A 19146-nucleotide genomic window follows, 5' to 3' on the forward strand; every position below is an offset into this window, starting at 1 on the left:
CTCTATAGTGCAGATCTACCATGGGGTGCAGATTTGGGATTTTGGTCAGTGGGGGCCCTATTTGTGTGGGGGAACTGCTGTCGTTTGAGGAATGGAGAGGGCTATATGGGATCTCTAGTGGGCAGTTCCTCGCCTATGGGGCAGTGATTAAATGTTTAGCTAACATGTAGGCAGATATCCCAGAGGAACCGACCACAAACCCATTAATGCAAGTACAGCTTACACAGGGAGATGGGAAGAGCCAGGATCTCTCTAATTTATAAGGCAATACAGAAGGGCCAGGATCTCTCTAATTTATAAGGCAATACAGGGGCAGTTTCCTCTAGAGGAATAGCAGTAAAAGCCAAGTGGGAAGGGTATGCCGGAAATCAGATTTCAGAAGCAGATTGGAGTGCAATGTGGGAACAGATACAATAAGTTTAAAGAAATGGTAATTTCAACGTATACAGTTCAATGTCCTCCATAGGTGGTATGTGACCCCCGTGAAATTGCACCCAATGAATAACACCTTGAGTAGGGACTGGCCGAAATGTGGGACCGCCTGGTGATTGCACGCTACTGACAAGCAGTAATGTCAAAGATTAACGGGCTGCTGGGTTCCATTTTTGACAACAGCCTGACGGTGTGTTTATGGGGACTGTTACTGGGTGGGAAACACCGCAAAGTGAGGCAACTGTTAGCCCAATTGATGCCAATACTAGCAAAAAGGAGGGTGGCCATAGCCTGAAAGATGTTCCAAGGCCCGTCCCTGGTACAATGGATGGGAGATATCCGTGGATGGGGAATGGCAGAGTAAGATATTTTACAGCAAACCAGACCAGAGACCCGGCATTGGAGGATGTGGTGGTAACAGATTGGAGCCAACTGTTGAATGAATTGCACTCTTCGGAAGACTTGACACCCCCTTGAACATTGGAGGCAGGGTGAATAAAGTCTGAGGGTAGGAAGATCAGAGGGAAGAGAGGAGAGAGGGAATGAAATGGTGGAAAAGTGTGATACTGCTGGGAGAAACGTTGAACCGATGTGCTGGATGGACATAATTGCTTCCTTACTGTACTTTCTCAACCGGGATCTCAAGTCCAGTTTATATACTGGTCAAAGTTGTACCGCGATACTTGTACCTAAAGAAAATGTTTAATAAACAATGTCAAAAAATAAAAATCTGCCATCTTGCAGTTCAAAAGATCCCATGTCGTCACCTGAATGTCCACTGTAGCACAGACGTCAATTTATTACCACAAGTGTTGTTTACACTAACCTCCTTTTCCAAGAGTTCACTATGAACCAAGCTGGCTTTTTTGTAATTGAAATTAGCCACAGAATTTGGCTCCAAATAGGATGAATGTAGAATTTTCAAAATGTCTTCAAATTCACGAGATCCTGATATAACTGGCTGGAAAAGGGCTGTAAATAAAATAAAAACAGCATTATTATGGCCTGTAAAATACATGAAATGTGTTACGCTTTCACAAATGACATTTTCATCTTCTAAAATAGTGCGGTCAGAAGGGAATAGAAGGTTGAAAGAAATTCCTTGTGGTACATCCAGAAAATTCCTTTCTGGATTTCCCCATAATGCCACACAGAAAGTAACAAATGCACAACCTATGTACACTCCATGGAAAAAGCTTCCACAAGCACAAGTCAAACCAAAAGAATATTAGACTATGAGGTAACTTTGAATTCTGCACTTGTACAAGCACCAGCTATGCAAACGTTAGATCCAATTATTCTCTTTTCAGCTTTTGCCCACAAACCTAAAAACAGGATTAGCTTGAAATCATTTGTGGCCCTAAAACTAAATAGCCCATGCACAAAAATAGGATGGTCTCTTACTACTTAGGACATGAGAAATCCTAACACTAGTATTTTACTCTATTTGTTAAAGTTGGGAGTAAAATTATTTTAGGGAGTAAAAATGTAAATCCAATTCCCAATGGGAGTATTTGATAAGCGAGTATAAAAAATATGCTTTAACTGGAAAACTGAAATGTTTTTGTAATAATCATTCCTTTACACCTAATTATTCATACACATTAAAAGACATGCTTAAATCTTCTAACTAGGCAGTCATGATAGTTTCTTCCTGTGGTACTACGTCCACTACTGTTCAAAATGTAGCCATGGAGACATGGGTGAAACAGGGGGCACAAGGTCTATACGAGTTTCCCCATTTTCTGGTGGGAGTATTTTTACTCCATAGTTTTTATTTTTGGGGGCGTCTTTCCCTATTTTGGGGAAGTAAAAGTGGTCGATACACCTCTTATCTGTACGGCTGCTAACAATATTTATGAAGCTTGAAAAGAGAAGGCTGCGTTAGCAGTACCAGAATAAAAACTGCCCTGCAGGTCACATATACATCTCTGCAGTGAGTGCATGAACTAGGCCAGTTTAACAGAGTGTTACGCTATTAGAAGCAGATTACACACAGATCCCTTATGCATGTACTGAACCGACCATCAATTTTCCCCAGGAGTGAAACCTGCTCCCTGCGCATAACACCAATCTCAGTAGCTGGCCACACAACCTTCAAAGCTACCTTACAAGGATTCAACCACGGGAACTGCAGAAACACGTATCGAAGTAGCTATTGTGCCTGCTGAAAAAGATCAACATGCTACCTGCGGGTCACTAGTCAGAATTGGGGTGAAATAGCTTTGCAGATGGAGTACCTTTTGCAAGGATGTGCAATCTGGAAGTGTGTAGCAGGCAAAATGGGACCATGCATTGTCACTAGCATAAGGAATGTTCTGAGTTTACAGAAATGTACCCAATGGGAGAATTACAAAGTTCACATGCAGGATAGGATGGTATAAACGTAGGAGACCGAAACAACGATGGGGTTACAGGATGCACTTTTGCTGCACTACAAATGTTGCTATAACTAAATGACCCTTTGAACAGAAGAATCGTGTCACATCTTTCCACTCTGACTTTCTGTGCATCGTTTTTTAATTAAACAAATACACAAAGATGAAGGACATACCGCAGAGTGCCCTCTTTCTCCTTATATCCCCTTCTCCATTTCAAATTGTATTTGTATCTCGAATACAACTACTTTTACAGATTTCCTCAAATCAACGTCTAAACACAGCATATGGTACAGGGGAGATTAAGAGCAAGACATGGAGGGAAGGGAACAGAAAGCACACACAAAACCATCAGCCTTTTGTCACAACACATTTTTAATAATGTAATGAATTGCTACTCAAAGTGATAAGCGTGCCCACCCTCCCATGCCAGTCCTTCAATTATCCTATGAGGTCTGCTTAAACCCACGGCACCAGCACAATCCACGTATGCAACAGTACATAACGTAGCCCTAAAATGGTCATGCTGATGCTGCGCACGTGTCCCAAGCTGAAGACGAGCACCGCGAGGGCTCACTACATATATTCATTTCCTTTCCAATCTCCATGTCTTGTTGCATAAACCAGCTGTCACATCCCCTCGCTGAGAATCTTCCCCACTTGCACAAACTTGTGATATCCACCACCACTTTGTCACATGAAATGACCACCAATGCTGAGGTTTTAATAAATCATCCACCAAATGTCCAACCATGGTTGCCACTAACAGTAGTACATCCTTCTTTCATATTAGCAACTGATAATACACCTGCAAACCTCATCCACCACAGTTTCAAGGAAAACTAGACCACTATGTCACAGCTCTAGAGCTGCTTCACTACGATGGAGACATTTTTGCCACTCAAAGACGGTTGCTGTGATGTCAAATCCTCGAAGGGTGCAGTGCCGGGGGCAAAATAAAATAAAAAATAATCCCTGCATGTCAACTCCAGAACCAGCAACCTAAGCTTTGTGGGCACCTGCGCACCTCTGGGCATGACCTACAAGCAAAGCCATGCTCCTCTCCTTCCAACAATTTCACAGAAATGGCTCTGGTTTGTTGTGGCACCGACCACCATCACTCTTGGACACCATCACACCCCCACAATTCTAGAAACCGGACGTGCATCAAATTTCCCACTGCTTTCATTGCAGAAGGTGAAGGACGACGTACCACAAAAATTGGCTAGCCACTGAGCCCTGGCTCATGACTCCCCATGCATTTCCAGGATAAACATTGTATTATCTCCCACAGTTTCAATCTCGAGGTGGAGGGTAGTACTCACAACAACAAAAGTCGCAGGAGCACCAAAAGGAGGAGGCTACTCTGGAGCTCTGGAAGGAGACGACCAACAGCCCACCTGTCTACACCCCTCTTGAGTTTTTGAAGGGCAATCATGTTTCCTGGTGGTGTTTGCTTGCTCTTTGATATTAACGGAAACTTTTGTTTTTTTAAGCACAAGTCTGGGGGCAAAATTTGGACTCGCTACTAGCCATTGGCTAGTGATACTGGACTCTTGACATGTAAGAAATGTTATATATATATATATATATATATATATATATTTATTTACACAACTGAGGTGGCTACTGACTTTATGACTGGCTTGTAGCTTGCAACTTGAATTTTAGCCCCCTGCATCTCATCAGGAGTCAAGTTCTGTAAAGCGAAATAGGAAAGAAAAGTGCTTTTTTCCCCCCACAGGTTTCCCCTAATAATACACCATGCATGTGAAACATCTATATCAACTTGTGTCATACATTACCATTTTAATGAACTTATTACAAAGCTCTACGTGCAACACTTAATAAAAACCATGAAATGCAACATTTGGGAAAGCAGTGAATGGGCGCTCCCCACTCCTCCCGTGCACTTGAGCAGCGTGTGATATAGGTGGCAGGTTCCAAAGCAATAAGCATCAAGTGCAGGCTCTCACAAGGTTTACAAACTACTATGTGAAGAAATGCAAACCAGATACCTCCTGGACAAAAAAAGAAAAACACTGGGAAATGCAACCATTTGAATGCTATATTCCGTCATTTATAAATGAATAACTGAGAAAAGTCTTTTAACTGTATTATCACGAAGAAACACAGATACATTAAAGAAATATATGAACCACAATAAAGGAAAAATACACCACTGTAATTTTATCAGGGTGGATTAAAAAACTGGTACAGGATATTTCTCTAGCCTATGAAGTAAAGAAATAAAGTGTGCGTTCATTTACTAGACAGATACATTTTTCAGAAACCCTGTAGAGTGCAGCCCGTGTTTAAGGAGTGCAGAGGATCAAGATAGAAGTGCAGAATAGAGGAACGCAGATCAAGATAGAAGTGGAGGAAAGAGGAGAAATGCATTGGTATATAGTTCAGCAGTCGGGGAGCCCTAACGGAGACTGCCATGACAGACTACCACTTGAAGAAGAACCCTTGAAGTAATCGACAAAAGTGGAAACTGAAACACATGGCATTTTGTGGGGGTCCCTGTGATGCCCAGCATTTTGCAAAAAACAGTATCCAGAAGACACGCAACGGAAGGGAGATTTGTTAGTCATTGCCAGGAAACTGGAATAAAATTAAGAATGTTGTTTTACACTGGGCTTGAGTCCAAGAAGAAATCAGAGTATTGTGAATACATGAAATAACCACTGTTGCTTCTACCTGAAAGAAGCTCAAAGGAGGTTTAGAATATTTATTGGATTATGAATTAGCTTGCCCTTCCAGAAAATAATCTGCTCACTTGGCTCCACTAAAAGCAGTCCACCACACTGCAGCACATCTTATTACAGGTGCATGAATATTTGACTGAATCACCCTCACCTTAGGCGAGCTAAATTGGCTTCCTCGCCAGGCCCGAAAACTGTTTAAAACTGAATGCATCAACTACAAAGCCATCACGAGTAGTACACCAGGGTATAAAGTGCTTATATCGAATCATTTATATATCGATATAAAGAAATGTAACCGCACACCAGCATACCTGGCAGCTATCCTCTGGTGGAACACGCTCCTCGTGCAACAAATCAACTGGCTTGAATTACAGGGAAATCTATCGTCGAATAAACAAACTAACAATGGAGTGAAACAGGGGTGTCTTTTAACAGCACTACTGTTTAATCTGTATCTTGCCGATCTGGCTCCCTTTCTACAAAAGTCAACATTTGCGTCCCCTACCACTGGAAATTACAAAGTTCATCTCCTTGCACATGCAGATGATATAGCATTAATAGACAATACCCCACTAGGTCTAAAACATCTCCTCTTAGCTATGGAAGAATATGCATAGCAGATGATTTTAAGATAAATCCAACTAAATCAAATATTATTTGGTGTTCCAAAAATGATTATAAGTCTCAGAAAATGAAATGGCATATAATACACGAATCAATTCCAAAAGTAAAAAATGTGAAATACCTGGGATTTAATTTAAGAACAAAACCATTGCTATAAGTTCTGACCCAAAAGATAGAAAGGAAAATACAGCAATATATATATGTCAATTAAAAAATTACTAAATACGTATTGCTGTTTTTCCTTGCTGTCCTTCATCAAATTATATAAGGGAAATATTATACCAGCAAAGTCGACTGTGGGAGAAAACATTGACTTTACCACGATCATCACCTATTACCAAGTTACGATATGAACTTGGTTTGCAATCCTTACAGTCAATATTGGAAATGGTTAACTATGCGCAGATTAATCCTGATACCACAAGATCAATCGTTGTATGAAGATATACAAAACTGTCTAGACACTCAAAAAAATAACTTTCTTAGTAATTTGCATGATGATGCTCGAAAACATTCTGGCACAATGTGAAAGAACCAAGCAGAACCTTATAGAAAATCCAGAGAAAGTGAAAAGAGCATTAATACGCTCAGATTGGATTAAGACAAGAACTTTGATCAGTGCGTTAAAAAGTAATAAAAACTTTCCCATGAATGAGAAATCTAGCTTGTATGTATTACTGTATATTGTAAGATTTCCTAATTCCAAATGGCGATATGAGTTGCTGCGATTTAGATTGGGTTTGGAAAAAACTAAAGAAACAGAACGAATTTGGAATAAATCTGATCCTATCATGGGGGAATGCAACATGTGTGGAGAGGGGCTTTCCACAGCATATACATTACATATTGATTTTTTGTACAGCTACTCTAGCATTAAGAGAAAACATTTTCTCACCATATCTACAGGTTATTACATGGATCTCAAAACAGGGATTTTGGTTTACTCATCAGGAAAAGGCATATCACTGTCAATGCTCTTTTAAAATTACTAAATGAGTAAAGTTAATATCTTTATCACTAAGAATAAGAAACAAATGTCCAAACGTATTGTTTTATTCCCCGTCTTGTGTCAACATAAGGAAAATGTTGTAATCATGTTGTGTTAAATGATAATGAATCGAGTAATTAAGATAATGCTTACTATTAATTATTTTAGTTTTCTATTGAAGATGAATGAAATGTAATCAATGTTTAGATGAGTTTTGATTTCTAATGAAGATGAATGAAATGTAATCAATGTTTAGATGAGTTTTGATGTGTTTGATATAAAAATTACTGTGTAAAAAGACCTTTTCTTGACTACATGCACATTAAAAATAAATGTAATAATTATTTAACCAGCTTCAATCACAGCTCGTCTCCAAAGAGAGGACCCGCAAACAATCCTTCTGTTGTCACACACCCACCCTCTGGAACTCTATACCGCGTCGGCTTAGATTGCCCAAATTCTCCAATTTTGCAAATCAAAAACATGGCTTTTTGCAACACTTGACCACAGACTAATTCAAATGTACGCATATACCAACACACACACACACATCTCAATTCAAGAGTACTGCTCTGTTAAAAGATGCCAGCCCAAATGTTGGTTACCCATACTCGGTACAGTGCTTTGTTGGCCTCAAGCTAGGTCTGTGCTTTAAACAAAAAATCAAAACAAAAATCTATTTAAGACTAATGAATCTTCCCGTAAAAGCTTGGGGCACACACAGGAGTTTTTTTTTTTTTAAATAACTCAAGCCCATGTAAATGCATTTAGATCTTCAGTACACCAACAAGTGGGGGGAAAAAGAAGAAAATGTAACAACTATTCACCAACTATCTGGTTATTGCCAATTTGTAGAAGGACTTGTTTAAAAATTAAGAAAATGTTCCAGTAGAGAAAAATGTCATCTGATACAATGGTTGATGAACTGGGAGGATTGTGGTACTAGCAATGGTGCTTTACATACAAACTTCAATAATACTGCCTTATAGTGTATATATTTTTAAATCCTCGAAATCCCTCCTTTCTGAGTATTGGAAAAATCAGAATGTGGTCATGTGCAATAAGGGATGTGTGTCAATGAAGATTACATGCCAATTATCAACAGCCAGATGCAAAATTGGATGAATGCAGAGAAGAAAACCAGGATACTACAGTCATGCAAGACTTTGTATAATGGAAAAACCCTGAATATAGCCTTAATTTTCTACATTTGCTGGCGTTTACTTTTGGTAGTGTGATGAATGGTTTAATTTTGGCAAGAATAAATATGCTGCAATGAATTTAGATATCATACCAGGAAACGACATGCTACAGTCTAAAAAGATCAAAGCAAGAGGCAGAAAAACAAACATTAAATCACAGATCCCACCTTAAAAAGCAAGACACCCCTTTAAGCTACTCAATTATTAGAAGCAAGATATCTTACAGAAAGAGTTACAACCTATTTGACCTGCAGAACGAATTGCTGCAGCCATTAGTGCAATTTGAGCTCAACTGGAGGCATGATTTTCTGTGAAATGCAGGCTACACAATCCACAAAGGGCAGGCATACAGTGAAAGTCAAAAAAAATAAGTAGGACTAGGACATCAGACTTAGAAAGAAGAAAAAGACACGATTGCGGGAAAGGAAGAGGTACAGCACTTAAAATGCTTCAGGAGTAGTATAACATAATAATATACATATCTAGGTTGAGCTAAAAAGCCTGAAAACACATCTGTTGAATCTAGAATATTTGTCACATTTGTTGGATCTAGAATATTTGTTTAGGTGTATGATCATCACTGAAGATGGACCATAGTTACAGCTACCAATACAATAGGTAATCTTGTCATTACAAAGCCAGGTTTGGGTGAAATGTGTTGAGAGTGCTGATCCGCCCCACCCTCAAAAACTATGTTGGTCAACAAAGGATGGCTTTGATAAAAATGTTTAATTGTTCAGCCTTATGACTGAATATCAACAAGGTTTTGTTTCCCTTTGATCATAGACTGGAAAATGTGAATTCAGATAGTTTTGGTCAACGATCTACTCTTCCGATTCACTTGTTATTACAGGAGCAGCATATTTTTTGAGGAAATCAGCATTACTGTAACTCCCGACAATATACATTTGAGGTATCTTGTATGTGGTTATGTAGTCTATGAACCACGTTTTTATTTGTTCCTATTTGTGTAATGAGACACACATTGATATTAATACTATGAATTTATTTTTGTAAAAAATGCAAAACCGATGATTTTTATGCAACTTTGTAAAGTTAATTTTTATGTGCAGTGTACAGGGCTAGAAATTAGCCAGATGTACTTAATTTAAATTAAAAAAGTTTTAATGTTTGAAGAAAATTATTAATACTTTTATTTTTGTTCAAGATTTCATCCCGTTTCTTCGGCGTTTTTGTAGTCTTGTAATGTTTTACTTGGCAAACAATTGGCCAGAGAATATCATTGTTGCAACAAAACCATACAGCTGGATGGATCTTTGATGAAGAATCCAAAGTGTCAAATGAATAGTTTTAGATCATTTTTTTCCACAACCAATGATGTGTGGCGAGTCACCTTTTATTAATAATTAGTTTTATCTTGTTATGTAATATCACATGTTGGTCTATAGGAAGCCCATACCCATGCAACTGCAGACAGCCCAAAATGCTTCAAGACAGAATCAACACCAGTTTAGCATTCTACAAATGCCAAGTAACGATGTTTATCGAGCAAAGCCCTTCGACACTGGAGTGTTCCGGGCCCTGAGATTGCAATACCCACCATTCTTCTGAAGGGGAGATGGGTACAAAATGTGTCAAGGAGCAAACCAGCTCACTACCCAACTCCCAACCTACTAATAACAATAACGAAAATTGACGTTACCAAACAATTACAAGACTATCTGGACTCTCACAATCTTCTCCACAACCACGAGTTGGATTTCATAACTAATGGGAACAAAAACAACTGCCAGAGTTTAGAAAGGACCTTACCTTCACCTAAAACGAGCACCCCTCTGCGGCCTACGATATGTTAGTCTAATACTCCATATAAGTGACATTTCCTAATTTCATCCATAGTCCGGCCAATACTCCAATCAAAGAAAAATAGGGCTCAACAAATACCAAAGTGTCTGACCCTTAGGCAACCTGTACTGTTATGATCACTGTTCAGGGGAAGTGCCATCAAGAGCAGTTTGCACAAAGAGGTCCTCCATTATAAGTTCCCCATTGCGAAGATGCCTTATACGAGAAACCCTCCGTCCCCACTAATGTACGCGAATTATTAGCATTAAAGAAAGTTTGGATTATAACAAAAATGTCATTTTTACATTAGTGCTTGCCCAATAGTACATCTTTCTGGAATTAGTAAGTAGATCTTTACTTCTAGCTACTCACAATTTTGAGCAAAATACTCACCAGAAAAACGTAACGTGGCCCTGAGGTAGATCATGAGATCCTTCTCAAAACAATAAGAAATACAATTATGACGACATAGTCGGGAGTCGGCAAACTAAAATAGGACCCATGTAATCCTCTGTAAAGAGGGAGCAGGGAGGACACATTGTGACCAATAACCTTTTGTCAATTACCTGGCCATATCAAGGTTGAATACATTGGGCTATCTCAATAATAAAGGATAGACAAATAAGCTACCTTTCAAGATGGAGTAAGACTGCCACCTCTGAGTAAGAGTGTCACCCCATTATTTTCTAAGACCAGAACCCTGCAAAAAGATTACACTGACACAACTGGGTTAAGTGATCTGGCAACACTATCCACAGCAGACTACATCCACAGTATGTATGGTATCAACGTACTCTAAAGGATCTAAAATCTGTACTGTTGTTGGTCACAATTTTCCTATGAAAACTGAGTATTTCGGGACTGCCACGTTGCTAAATCTGATCACTGCCGTTTTACCTTGTTCAGCAACTTCTCTTTTTTACTAAAGTTCCAGGACTAAATCAAAGTCAGCAATGGCGAACAAGGAGTATGTTGCAGAATGAGAGAAAAATTCTATAAAGCACCTAGTTTCTAAACTCATCTTAAATGCCAATATCCAATTACCCTAATGGTTTAAATAAACAAACAGAGGCAATAAGTGAAAGTATTACTTGCTAATACATCAAACATTATTTCACACTGCTAACCATGGAGTTAACCATTCACATAAGGGAAACATTTTAGGATATGCAATAATAGCAAAATTAGAGAACACAAACACGTGTTTGCTTGGATTACTATCAAGTTTCATATTTCAGCAGTGTGATTAACATTCCAAAAAATGATGAGTCAAGAAAAGGGGGAGATAATAAAAAAAATCTGGAAAGTGGTTTGGCCAACAGCCACTGGTCAAGAACAAACTGCGTACCTATTTCACAAGGAATATGTAAGCCGTATTGTGATTAAGCAGGTCAACAGATAAAACTATATCTCAGTAAAAATGATGCATGAAACTTCATGACAAATATTTAACATGTTTGAAACTAAACAGCATCTGTACTGAAACTTTACGTATATTAACAAATACGTCACAAGTTACGTAATAACAAAACTACATCTTCAATGGGTAAAAATAAAACTAATGCAACGAGTGGACTTGCAAAACTCCTGTTGGGAGTGTACTTGCCCTAGTACAAGAAGCACTTAAATTTAACAAAATGACGATGCCCAACATCCAGATAGTTGGGCATCGAAAAAACGTTGATCTTTCATTAAATTTTCCACTGGAAGAAAATTCCTTTTAGTGTTAATGAGACAATTCGTGGGGTTTTGGACAAACTATGGAACTTATAGGCGCTGGTAGGGTATCGTAGTCCTATATCCGTTGGTTAAGTAGAAATTAGTGGTGAAGGATGAGACAGATTAGTTTTGAATTTCGCACGTAATGTGTTTTATTTCTATTCGTTGAACAGCACTAATACAATTCTTAGTCAGTTTCAACACATGGATAGCTTTACACAGCCACAGCCGACGCGCGTTTCAACCTTAGTCTTTATCAAGGCCTTTGAGTTGTATCGTATGCTTCAAGAGAATGGTGTGCTGGTCCTACCCATGCTGGGGTGCCAGAGGACTGGATAGTCGAGCTGTGCCGGCTGGCACGAATCAGTTATCTCGTCACGTTCGCTAACCTGATTCTCTTGAAGCATACGATACAACTCAAAGGCCTTGATAAAGACTAAGGTTGAAACGCGCGTCGGCTGTGGCTGTGTAAAGCTATCCATGTGTTGAAACTGACTAAGAATTGTATTAGTGCTGTTCAACGAATAGAAATAAAACACATTACGTGCGAAATTCAAAACTAATCTGTCTCATCCTTCACCACTAATTTCTACTTAACCAACGGATATAGGACTACGATACCCTACCAGCGCCTATAAGTTCCATAGTTTGTCCAAAACCCCACGAATTGTTTTTACAAACAGGAACCCTGGAGTTGGTTCCCTGACAAACAAGAACTAGGCTGCAGGTCGTAACAAAGTACCAAACTAAAAATAGGAGTGCGCAGGAGTGAGGGAGTTCCGCCTACCAAACTCCAACCTTCCTTTCAAATGTTAATGAGACAATATATAAAAGAATTGCATCTTGCAAAGAGGTTCAGAATTCCCTTGGAATGACAGTTTGAAAAACGCACCTCACTTAGTTCCTCAATTTGATCTAATTAGTATTTTAACGGTGCATGATAAGAAAACACCTAGATATGATTGATTGTGTATGGATGAAAAGAATTGTGAAGTAAACAAACATGCAATCAGTTTCCTTCAAGAATGTATTTAGTTTCTTTGCCTCAAAAGTTATGTTCACCCACCCAGTCTACAACATACAAGTTTCAATGTAGGTTTCTGTGAACAAAAATTGTATACGCCCGCGAATAAAACGAGTTCTCGAAAGGGTTGTTGCCAGTAATCTCAAAAATATTATGTATGGTGCAGCTTCCACGCGTTTCAATGCAAGGCCTACCCTATACTAGCTTTGTTAGTGCATTTTACCCTTCAAAAGCAGAACACAACCAGGCATTTTAAAATGCTGACCAGATCACTGTAGCTGCTACATTAATGCTAAAAACATAAGCAAAAAAACAAGGTTCGTGACTAAGAGAAATCGATCTTCATAAGCATTACCAAACTCAGTTTAGCATCCAAAACAATGGTAAGTATAGCAAACAAAAATTCTTTCAGGTTCGACGGGTAAACCAGCTTCAAATAATATTTGTCGTACTGATGGAAGTTTCAATCTAATCTCATATAGGTTTCAATTGAGGGCAGGTTGTTGACTCCCAAGAGTAAACTACTTTGGTGCTGCATTTACTTCCATAGGTCACGGTTCTTGGGAAGTATCAAACACCAGTAGTTACTTATTTCATCATTTCCGATTATGCAACCGTTACACAATCATGATTCAAAGCAGATTGCTTTAGTCAAAGCATCAGGCCAGCTAGAAGTCTCAAAAACGTGTACTTAAGACATTTTTAGTCACGTTTCACAGTGAAAAATTTAATTTAGGGAAAGTGGCAGTTATTTTGCCACAAGATAACTCCAACAATCTAACATGCTTTTGACCAAGATCACTGGGGGGAAAGTTGATACACCAAGTTACAACTGAATAGTTGTAAAAGAGCACAGAAAAATCCTTATTTTCTTAAGCTGAATATTCAAAATAAGAATTGATCTAGCTAACAGCATTCAGAATTCAAGACAAAAGGCCTTTAGTTTTTCCAGATCACCTACAATTTTTATCGGAAGAGCCTAGTAAAATGTTTGGTTTCGTAGGTAGTTTTCAAAAAATTATGTGGCTTGCAGTTGTTCAACCACAATGTCCGTCCAGGTCAACTTTTGCAAATAAATACATGGAATTTTTTTGTACCTCATTTGAGCAACACTTGTGCAGCTCATCAACCCGTGACAAGACGCACATCCAGAACCATCTAACTCGATAGTAAGTACACCTCCAGAAGTCACCTGCCCACATCTTTGTTTGGATAGTTTTAATATTACTTTGACTGAGGCCAGAGTAGCTATTTCAGCGCTTCCTTATTCTCACACTACGCTAGCGGTCTGCTGCCTTCATTGGCTGCCTGGGACCAAGCACATCCGTTATAAGTCCTTCCGTTTGGTGCATCATGCTTTATATGGCCTGGGTGCGGAATGCTTACAGCTAAAATGTCTGCCTTATGTCCCAGCTCAGACGTCGCTCTCGGAAAATGCCCATTTGGTCTTGGTCACTAGTGTTAAGTTTGTGTGTATTGGTGGCTGAGCATTCTCGGTCGCTGCCGCCAAACTTTGGAACTCGCCTCCTTCGGCACTTCGCTCCACCAGGGAGCGCCTGTCATTTAGTAGATCTCTGAAAATCCACCCGTTTTAGGGATGGCCTTGATAGGTCTCTCCACTTGCTGCCCAGCGCAAAGAAGCCTTTGGGCGAATGTTGCACTCTACAAATCCGAAATACATACAACACTTTGGGCATTTAATCAACATCCTTATTTCCACAAGAAAGTATTGAAGCCTTGTCAGTTAAAGTGTTGTGTTACGTTGGAATCAGTTCTTGAATTAGAACGAAGCTTGAATACTGACCATGAGCTAGAAGCCATGCGATGGACAAATATTAATTTCATTAACTTTTTCCTTCTTTGTCCCACAGCATATGATGCAAATTCCAGTGGATGTTTGCTTCAGTTTCATTTTTCAGAGTTGCTAGTTCGTATAATACTGGTTTACATGCCTACGCTCCCCATTTAGGAGGGATACTGCGCAGAACTTTTTCCAAATTAAAATGTCACCCTCCTTAAAAGTATTTCTGTCTAAGGAAAGTCAAAAGGCAAATACAAATCATTTAGCGTACGCAAAGGTCAGTCAGTAAAATAAATACCAACATATGCCTGGTTGGTGCATCACCTTTACACCAAATTCATTGGTGGCTGGGAAGAACATCTACAAAAAACAACAGAAGAAATAAGGCACTCCGGCAACACAAGGAATGCAATTTATGTTTATTTGTTCTAAAAACCCATTTTGCAACATGCCCACATGATAATAAATTATAGACCTGGTGACGTCACGGCAGTGCCACCACGTGTTTGCCAACCTATGTTCAATAACACATTGGGGGCACACCTACCTTTATTGCATCTACACGGGTAAAAGATTCTAGAATGGAAAATTATGTTTAAAACGTTTGGTGAAAGTGGAGTGGTCTTTAACTGCTTCACTGATGATTTGCTTCTCAAAATTGGGAGGGAAACCGTTTCTGCCCTGCCTAAAATTGCTAGGATTACCCGAGAAAATCGTTGAATGAAAGACGTACTCCCAATTACTGGGCGATTGACACGTTTCCAACAATAAGATGCTGTTCTACTAATAACCGATGTGATTCAGTTCTGAATGGAGGTGACGATGTACGACTTCCGCAGTGAACCAGCGGTATGTGGATAACGGCTGACAGCGGCATCTGCCTCAACATCTTCTGGGCCAGATAGCAGCAGCTCTGTTCTAAAGTCGAAACCACGTTACCTTGGAATCTGCCTGAGAGATGCGTTTTCAGTCCTCAACACAAGTTGAGGCGGCTCTCAAGGCAGTGGTTACTCTTCCTGTCAGCTAACTACGTCTGAAGAAAATATGCAGCCTATCTAACGTGAACGGCAACACATTGAGCGAAAAGAGAGAAGGAGGTGAGGTGTTTGAACAACCTTTCTTTTCCCTGTTTTTCCTGGGGATCTGAAAATTTCGGCGGGGCGCCAGTTCTTCCGGTGTTTTCTGGGGCTCCAAGTCCTCTCTGGGCCGCTCCGCCGTGCTGCCTTTACATTGTGGCAGTTTGTCGTCGACGGGGTGAGGATCCTCGGTTTCAGCGCGTTCGCCATTTTGACTGTCCGGCTTCAAGTCCTCGGCTCCGTGAGCCGTGCCTTCCGCGCGTTCCTCTGTAACATTGCTGTTGTACTGCTCGGCTTCCCGTGAAGGTTCCTTTTCGCCATTGGTAGACATACTTGAAAAACGCAGAGGTGGGGATAAAGGAGTTCGTTTTAGTTCTTTCGCTGGGTTTTTTTTTTCGATGTCAGTCTCTCCTGTTTTATTTTTTCTTCTTTTTTTTCGCAGCTACTTCTGCCGTTCTCCTGATCCCCACAGCGCCATTTCACACTGGCGTCTCGCGGCAGTGCGAGCTTGCATTCTAATACCGAACGCCAATCGTGACGCAGCAAATGAGGGGTGGCCCGTGTGCATTCCTCGCCCAATCACCACTCGGCTCATTGGGATCGCATACTGAAAGTGTTGCGCACTACATCTTCTTGGGTACGGAGTCTACGGACAGTCAGGAAATGATTCCTGGTGGGTGTAATACTGCAATGCTTGGCTTTTCTTTATTTTTACTACGCCTGCGCCCGCTCCGCGCAATAACTATATAACAGTATTCAACTATTTTGTGATAAGGCATAATAGTTTATGGTGGCGGAACATGTGACTCGATGTCCTGAAAGACCACATTTACGCAGCTGTTTATGAGCGAGAGCTACAATGACCGTCGCTTTACACTAGAGTGCTCCGTAATGGGCAGCCTACTGTTCTGAAGTGACCAGAGTCAGGAGAGTAGACTAACATTTCAGGGGAAGAAGGTGCAGGCAGGGTATCCCTTCAAATGTTGGAAGAGGGGTGAACTTCAGAAAGGGGGAGGGGCTACCCCCTGCACTTTCTTGAGCGGGGATTAGATACCATTACAGACCCTCATTCAAAGTCATACCTCTCAACTCACGCTTTTGGCAGGTGTCCTACAAGCCCATAGAAATCAATGGGCTTTCACCTGCCAAATAGAAAATATGGTGTTTTCACCTGCCCAAGGGCCATGAAAGATTGAGAGCTATGTCAAAGCATATATTTGAAGCTCTTATGTTATAACAATAGTTTCGGCTTTAAGGTAGCGCTTTCAGCCCCACCTAATACAAACATGCCAACTTTTTAGATCCCCTGAGAGGGAGATTTGTACACGAAAATCGGGTGCATGAAATTTCCCGTTCAATTCCATTGGGGTTATCAATATTTTAGGTGATAGACAGTAAAAAATAGCAACTTTTTTTTACAGGAAAATCGGGAGTGTCACGCCTAAATCGACAGGGTTGGCATGTATGTCTAATAGCCCAAACTAACCACATGCTTTTAAAAACTAGCTCTTTAAAACATGTAAAACAAAAATGGAACCATTTTAAACAATTTAACAATCTTGGAGAGGACCCAATTCCAAGATGGCAGCCACAACCCCCTCCACCAATACTGGTCGGAGCTCCCCTATAAAGCCTTATGAACGTAGTTCCTTTTCCTCTTCAGTACCTGTGAGTCAAAGGCAAGAACGGCAAAAACAGTCCAAACGAGTGCTGAGACCCATCCTGCTAGCGACGTCCAGCTTCTGTGTAATTCCTTCGGGACCCTCTGCGAAACTTCTGCACGGACTCCATTCTCAGAAGGGGATTTCAACAAACAAACACATGATGAGGAAGGGCGGGAGGGATAATACTCGTCGAGAACGGAGGCTTCATATTATGCAAGTTCAAAGCTTTTGCAAATCCACGTTAGCAGCATGCTGGACTTTCTTGTGATAAGTCTTGAAATTAGACTCCCTGGACCAATCAGCTGCTTTAAGGATAGTCTGCAAACTACCAGCAAGGAAATTTGAGTTGGAGGCCACATCGCCTTTAAAGGAATGGACCTCGAAGGCAGAGACGTCCACTCACCCACGCGTCCTTCATTATCGAACGCACCCAGTGCACCAATGTGGCAGAGGAAAGGGCTTCCTGGTGGAAATAAGCAGCTGCGAGGTAGCGGGGGGCCCAGTAAGTAGAAGTCATAATTTCTGATCCTCCCGAAATGAGGGATAAGAAACCGAGGTGGTGAAATTCTTGGTTTCGACTTGTGACAAAGAAAGTCACGCCTTCAGCGGAATACACTTTATTGTGAACACGCAATGCCCTGACATTAGAAGCCCTTTCGATGTAAATAAGACATAACAACATAGCTAGTTTGGCAGATAGCTGTTGACGTGACAATGCCTCATTTTCAGGCCAGGACTGAAACAGGTGAAAAGCCAAATTAAAATGCCAAAAGGCAGTATACTTGGCTTTAAGTTGAACCTTAATCCTAATGGACCGCCACACTTTTCTAACCAGGAAATGTTTCCTCACAGGATCCCCTTTCACTAGCAAATTACCTGCCGAAATTTCCGACCAGAAATTATTAATCGTCATAAGCTTTTCCTTCTTTGAAGAATGTTATCAGAACATTGATCACAGCTACGGGAGGGGCAAAACGGGATCAGCACTCCTGTCCACGCACCAGCGCCCCAGCACACTCACGCAGAACAGTAGGACACCGGAGTAGATCTAGCCTAATAGTCCCTGAGAACCTGGAAAGCGTCTCCCAAAAGCCCAGGAATCAAAGAAATCTTCCAAGCGATGAAAGCAGCTGACCCTGTAGCGCAAGTTCATGTGGACCCCCCAGGAATCTGTGAGAAGAAGGGGAAACTACGGCAGCAGGCGGGGAACGTCTAGCACTAGCTCCAATAGAGCCAGAAACCACACCTGCTGTCTGCGAACCTGCAGGAGAACCTGAGGAATGACCAAGAATAGGGGAAACGCAAACCACCTGAGGCTCCTCAAGTCCTGTAGAAACACATCTATCGCCCTGGCCTCTAGATCCGGACGGCAATTGAAAAACCGCAGCACCTGACAATTGAGACAAGAGGCCGTGATCGGTGCAAAAACGGACCCCAGACATCTGCCAGGAGCTGCACAACTTTTACGTCCAGGTTCCAGTCACTTCCATCCCAGAGAAACCTGGAATTCCAATCCACTACTGTGTTCAGATACTCTGCCTGTAGTGTTATTCCCCTGTTGAGACAGAAATCCTGAGCCAGATCCACTAGGGCCTTGGATCGCGTCCGTCCCAGCTTGGTGATGTAACGTACCGCTGAGACATTGTCCATCCTCAGAAGAAGCAACAGTTTACTTTGTCTTTGGCCAAACTCTTCACTGCAATGGACCCCGCCAGAAGCTT

The 19146-nt window shown here is 40.8% G+C and overlaps 1 protein-coding gene across 3 annotated transcripts in view; it reads right to left on the reverse strand.

Moving 5' to 3' along the window:
- Window positions 1–16252, reverse strand: part of TASOR (transcription activation suppressor) — a 1979545-nt gene extending 1963293 nt beyond the window's left edge. For all 3 annotated transcript variants that reach the window (XM_069643664.1, XM_069643665.1, XM_069643666.1), the window contains exons 1-2: window positions 15801–16252; window positions 1259–1404 (exon numbers count right to left, since the gene is read on the reverse strand). In XM_069643664.1, the coding sequence (XP_069499765.1) occupies window positions 1259–1404; window positions 15801–16092 (438 nt within the window). In that variant the 5' untranslated portion in view covers window positions 16093–16252. The remainder of the gene's footprint in view (window positions 1–1258; window positions 1405–15800) is intronic.
- Between the last annotated feature and the right edge of the window lie 2894 nt (window positions 16253–19146).

The sequence above is a fragment of the Ambystoma mexicanum genome, chromosome 2p, assembly GCF_040938575.1.
Source record: "Ambystoma mexicanum isolate Mex_15411 chromosome 2p, UKY_AmexF1_1, whole genome shotgun sequence".
Taxonomy (NCBI): Eukaryota; Metazoa; Chordata; class Amphibia; order Caudata; family Ambystomatidae; genus Ambystoma; species Ambystoma mexicanum.